The sequence below is a fragment of the Chiroxiphia lanceolata genome, chromosome 17 (assembly GCF_009829145.1).
Source record: "Chiroxiphia lanceolata isolate bChiLan1 chromosome 17, bChiLan1.pri, whole genome shotgun sequence".
Classification (NCBI taxonomy): Eukaryota; Metazoa; Chordata; class Aves; order Passeriformes; family Pipridae; genus Chiroxiphia; species Chiroxiphia lanceolata.
In genome coordinates, this window is record NC_045653.1 from 1,002,281 (window position 1) to 1,008,280 (window position 6,000).

The 6,000-nt window shown below is 56.8% G+C and overlaps 1 protein-coding gene across 2 annotated transcripts; it reads left to right on the plus strand.

The window, feature by feature from the left end:
- The first annotated feature begins 1,355 nt into the window (after nucleotides 1-1,355).
- LOC116795349 lies at nucleotides 1,356-4,757 on the plus strand. 2 transcript variants are annotated; one of them, XM_032705009.1, is made up of 4 exons: nucleotides 1,357-1,800; nucleotides 2,593-2,754; nucleotides 3,141-3,230; nucleotides 3,533-4,757. In XM_032705009.1, the coding sequence occupies exons 1-4, from the start codon at nucleotides 1,705-1,707 to the stop codon at nucleotides 4,724-4,726; spliced, it is 1,542 nt and encodes a 513-aa protein (XP_032560900.1). In that variant the 5' UTR covers nucleotides 1,357-1,704; the 3' UTR covers nucleotides 4,727-4,757. The 2 variants fall into 2 exon arrangements, with proteins under 2 accessions (XP_032560901.1, XP_032560900.1); XM_032705010.1 differs by lacking the exon at nucleotides 3,141-3,230 and having other exon boundaries at nucleotides 1,356-1,800.
- The last annotated feature ends 1,243 nt before the right edge of the window (nucleotides 4,758-6,000 follow it).

Here is a 6,000-nt window from a genome sequence, read left to right on the forward strand (position 1 = left end):
TGTTGACAGGGATGGGCCAAATATCCAGTTTGGTGCAATTGCCTGATGACGCCGCCCTTGTTGCCCACACAGAAGCAGCTCTGCAGCGTCTAACATCCTGCTTTGCAGATGCTGCTGAGCTCTTTGGGCTGGAAGTCAGCTTAAAGAAGACAGAGGTTCTCCATCAACCTGCACCTCAGGAAGTCCCTCATCGTCCCCACATCACCATTGGCCAATCAGAGCTCAAATCAGTCCAGCAGTTTAATTACCTTGGTAGCCTCATCTCCTCGGACGGTAAGATTGACAGAGATAGACAACAGGTTAGCAAAGGCATACAGTGCTTTTGGAAAACTCCACAAAAGAGTATGGTGTAATAAACACTTGAAGAAAAGTACAAAGATCAGTGTTTACAGAGCCATTGTGCTGTCTGCTCTCTTGTATGGTTCCGAATCATGGGTCATCTACCGCCACCACCTGCGACTCTTAGAATGCTTCCATCAGCGCTGCCTCCGTACAATCCTAAACATCCACTGGTCAGATTATGTGACCAATACCTCTGTTCTAGAGCAAGCAGCAGTCACAAGTATAGAGGCCATGTTGATGAGAACACAGCTGCGATGGGCAGGGCACGTCTCCAGGATGAAGGACCAACCACCCCCTCCCTAAGATCTTGCTTTACGGTGAACTTGCCACCGGCTGCCGCAAGAGAGGAGCCCCAAAGAGGAGATACAAGGACTCCCTGAAACAACATCTCAGCCTTGGCCATATTGATCACCATAACTGGTCTACTCTGGCCTCCAATCGGGAGGCCTGGAGACACACCATCTATAACGCTGCTGTCTCCTCTCTAGTGCAGGATCACTCTCGAGGAGAAAAGGCAACGCAGAAAGAACCGTGTTTTGCAGAATATACCATCTAAGGAGTCTTTCTGCTGTGCCTTTTGCAATCGGATATGTCTGTCACGTATTGGCCTCATAAGTCACCAGCGTGCCTGTAGCAAATGTGGATAGAGCCTTCCCAAATCTTCGCTCGCGAAGCGCAGCCATGAAGCAATTGCCTGAGTTGCAGCTGCTTGGCCGTGACAGGGAAGAAGGTCTAAAAAGGGAGAAAAGGCAAAGTGAAGCCCAAATCAGGCATCTTTGGCGTGGCAGTTCCTCGCATTTCTTCCTTTGGCGAGGACACCTGCTTTCCCTCCCAGACTGACAGAACAGAGCAGGGGAAGGGGCCTGGGGACATGAGCTCTCTCAGCTGGGTCACACATAATGGAAGGCCCACAGGGGCCTCCAGGGGGTCCCCACCCATGGGTTTGGTGGACACTTTCTGTGTGACAGGATGTCATCACAGTGGTGTGACAATGCAGTGATGTGACATAACTATGATCTCACAATGTCCCGTGGGTATACTGGGACCGGCTTGTGCCTCTGGAGCAAGACCCATCTGGAGTCAGTGCAGGATCGTAACACCATGAAAGCTCTTGGAAGGACCCGTGGAACACCATCTCATTGCTGGTGTCCTGCTGAAAGGCAGAGACACTGCTGAGTGTATTGGGATATAAGGGGGGGAGGGGAGCCCTGGGCAACAGACAGGGCTCAGCTGGGGAGCTGGGACACAGGGGCTGCTCTAGGGCCTCAGGACCTGTCCTCTCTTGCAAGTGCTGTGCAAGTGTCTGTGTGTTCCCAGCTTGGGCCCAGAACACCACACCTGGGAGAAGGAGATACCTGTGAAATGGACCCTAAACTGCTGGATCTCCCACTCGCAGTCAAGATCCCCGTGTTTCCTGGATCCAAGCCTGTCTTGTGCAGGGCAAAACTGGGGGAAAAGGTAAAGCAAGTAGAAAGGGGTAGATCAGCTCTCCTCTTTGGTAGGGTTCCCATCAGGTAGAGGAGTTCCTGTGGCCACCTGCTCTGCAGCAGGAGCTGCAGCCCTTCAGTCGGACAGGGCTGGGCAGTGGAGGGAAGCTCAAGCTCTCTGGAACGCAGAGAAAAAGGACTTATCAGTTCTCTGCACTGGTTTCTGGCTCGGTGCACGTGTGTGGTAGGGCCCACACCTGCAGCAGGTGACTTTGTGTTGGGGTGCTGGGGCAATGCGCCCTCCCGCTCACCCAGCAATGTCGAGCCGGGCTCTGGGGCACCTCTGAGGGGGACTCCAGCCTTCTCCTGCTTGCCTTGTTGGTGTCTTTGGAGCAGCTTTGCCTTCCCTTCTTGGGGAATGCACACACTGTCCTCCTCCTCTTCCTGCAGCCTGTGCTGCTCATTCCCAGGGCAGAGACTTCCCGGTGGCAGTCATGGGCCTGCCTAAGCTAAGGAGACTCTTTCCTGCATTCTCCATTGGCTGCATTTGAATGCTGGACTTGACGTTTGAAGGCTCATTTGTGGATGGGTCTGCAGCTCTTCCACCTGCCTTTTTGCTGGTGGGTTGCTGGTGGGGTTTGTCTTCTCTCCCCCAACCCATCACAGCCCAGCCTGGCCCTGCAGTTTGGCTGTGTGGGTCTCTGTGCCTTCAGAAAGATGGAGAAGGCTCGGTCTTCAACCTTTACCTTTTCACAAGTACCGTGTGGCACCTCTTTCCTGCTCTCTCCTGACTCCTTCATACTCTGGAAAATCTCTCTTACAGCTTCATCGGCCATTTCCTTATTTCACCCTGGATGATCCCTACAACCACCACCTCACTATACAATACAACTGCCTGCATGACCCCCTCCTGCGGGACTACCACCATCGCAAGGATGTCCTGAAGTTGCTGAGGAGACAGGGCTTTGTTACCCGTGACAATAACGTAGGTTTGAGTGTCGGGCTGATCAAGAACAGCCCTCTCCAAGCGGGTTCCCAGAGCACTTGCTGCAGCCGCCTGCTGTGGGCAGAGGGCAGGGCTGTGGGCTGGTTTCCCTGGGAGCAGAAATGGTGCCAACATCCCCCTGGGAAGTCCCAGCCCTGCTCCTCTCAGGCAGCCCCGTGCTGCCCGTGTGCCGAGGAGGCAGCCGGGGCGAGGCCTGGAGCCGGGGCGAGGAGCATCGCTCAGCCCTGGCCGGGGGGAATCAGGGGCTCTGACACCAGGGGCAGTGGGGGCAATGGTGAGCAGAGGAGCAGCTCCCCTCCCACTGGGGAGGGCAGTTCTGCATGGTTTGACAGTGCCTGGGGGGTTCTGCCCTCGTCCCTCCATAGGTGGTTTGCACTCTGAAGGAGTTCAATGAGTACAGGCAGTATCTGACCAGGCACAGGGACCGGTCAGAGCAGATGTTGATGCGGAAAGAGGTGGGTAAAGCATGGGCACAGGGTGGTGCTGAGGGCTGGGGCTTTCCTTGCAGGGGAGGTGCTCAGTGCACAAGAGGTGAGAGCTGTGCTGAGGGCTGGGCCTTGTGGCGAGGAATGGACTCTGCGGCTCGGGGCTGAGGCAGCGTGGGGTGCTGGGGTGGGCACGGGCATGAGGGCCATGTGCAAGCACAAGTCCTCTCCTGCCCTCGTTGCCTGGCTGAAGCAGAGTGCTGTCCTGGACCTGTGGGAAGCCTCAGCACTTGTCCAGGCAACAGCGGCCACAACCTGGTGTCACCTTTCAGGGGAGGACTCAGCCACCTCTGGCCAAATCAAAGCATGGCCCCAAACGGCCCGGAACCACCAACACTTCCCGCCAGGCAGAGCAGCAGCTGAAGGCTCAAAAACCATCTTGCCCACCTCAGCCCAAGAACAGGAAGACTCCCCTCAAATCGGGCCAAATCTACTCCAGAGCTGGGTTGGGCCAGGAAGGTGCCAAGAAGAGCGCTCGTGCTCAGTCCCAGAGGAAGCCAGATGCTGCTGCCAGCGGCCTGTTTGAGCAATCAACAGAAGCCCAGAAGCTTGAAGAGCTGGCTGAGATTGTGGTGCAAAAAGTGTTGGAGAGGTTGAAGGTTCCCGGGGATAAGCGTGTCAGCTGTCTAAGGAGGATTGCGCAGGCGATCAGAGGAAGATTTTTTGGCAGCTGCATGAGAGTAGAGCTTTCGGATCCTTCTGTAGATCACCGTGAGGAAATGGAAGCGGTGGCCAAAGAACTTGTAGCGACTGTGCTGGAGATCTTGGGGGAGCGTCTGGCATCCAGCATGTCCAAAGCTCCTGAGCCAGGGGCAGCAGCCAGGCAGAAGGAGCAGCCTGTTGTTGGAGGAGCCACCCAAGCAGGCGAACGCAAGGAAAATGAAACAGCCACTTTGGACATAGCATCTGCACAGTCTTCCCTTGACAAACTCACCAGAGAAGTTGTTGAGAGTGTTAACTGCACTTTGCAATCCTTTGTAGCTTCTCAGTTTGAACAAGACTCTACTTGTGAGCACACTGAAATTCTGGAGCTTCCTGGGGGAAACGACTCCAACAGACAGCTGCAGCCAGGATTCCCTGGAGCATCTGAACAGGAGAACCTGGAAGCAAACACAGGAGCGAAGTTGCCTGCCTTAGAACCACAGCAGCGTGTAAAAGGGACTGGTCGTGCCAAAACCGTGGAGCCTGAGGGTCTTGCAACAGTGGAGGAGAACTTGGAGAAAAAAATGAATCTGGAGGCAACTGCCTTAGCTGACTCTTTGGATATAAGGTCCATGGCAGATCGGATTGCTGACTCGGTGTTAGCGCGGATGAACGAGCCTGAGGCTGCACTGACCACCCAACAGGATTGCAAAGGGCCTGTGGCAAACCCCCGGATTTCCCACCAGCCCATCCCTCCGGCGGGGCCGAAGCCCCCTGCCCAGGCCGGAGCACGGCACAGAGCTGTGCGCCCACAGCCCGTCTGAGGAGAGCGAGGTGTGTGGCAGGAGAGGTGAAGAGCCCCTGGACAGCACTCACAGATCCACGCCCTTGTTTTGTCAATAAAGAGTTTACTGCCAAGGGCTTGCTTGTGCTTCCTTCGAGCCAGGCCAAACTGTGTATGGGGGTTTTCCATGCTGAAACCTGTCCCATCGCCTTCTGCAGCCTCAGTCTCACTGAGACACAACTTCACAGGAAATCAGAGGTAGGGAGGCAAGGAGTAGCCAGCATTTTTGGCTTGCTTGGCAAGCTTTGCTGTCAGGCAAGTTGAGGAATGGGTTGGGGCCTTCTCTCCCTTCTCTGGGAATCTGTTCAGGTCTCATCTGTTTATGCTCAGCACAGGCAGTATTGTGCACCCCACAGGATTTGCTATCAGCGGGAGCTGTGCCAGGACAGCTGGCAGTGGGAGCTGAGCTGGCAGTGGGACAGGCAGGGCACTGCCCTGACCAGCACAGGCCAGGCCAGTGGTAAATGGGAGCAGAGCAGGAATGGTGACAGTGATCAGATGAGCACTGGAAAATCCCACAGGGACGAGGCAGGTCAGGGGAGGAGGTCAGTGCACAGTCTGGGATCAGGGTCCCCATCATCACAGAAACAGCTGACCCAGCTCAGGCAGAGACCCAAGGGCAGGCTCTGTGATCAGGTGACATTCCTGAGGAAGAGGGAGGAAGTTCCCAGTGGGGTGTCCTACAGCTCCCTCCCTTCAAGGGCCTCAGTGCAGCAGTGCTGTGGGAGAGCTGGCCCCGAGCTCAGCAGCTCTGCTGGCACTGACCGTGCTGCCCTGGCCCACGGCCCAGCACAGACAGTCACTCCCGTGAGGGGCAATGCCCGAGGAGCAGCCCCGGCGAGCACCCGGGGGAGCAATTTCTGCCCGAGATCCCCCGCTCCTCCCTGCCCGGCCACCCTGGGCCCTCGTGGCAGGGGACGGGAGGGGCCTCTGTGCCCGCAGGGTTTGTCTTCCCTGCCCACGGGCCTCTGCCAGAGGCGGGAGCCCTCGGCTGCCTCCGCGCAGCCCACGCGGGGTCACTGCTGCCTGTGCAGCGCCTGCTCTGCTGGGAGAGGAGATGCCGGCCGGCACCGCGCACGGGGCTTACACATTCATCTGGGCAGAGTCCCTGCCCTCCACACCGACGTGCAGCAGGCCAGGCATGAGTTTTCTGTGTCCAGCGCTCCCCATCGTGCTTCATCCTGCTTGTACCTGTTCTTGTCAGAGGCTGCCGGGGGTCCCACAGGTCTGCCTGACCCAGGGTGGGAGGTGAGT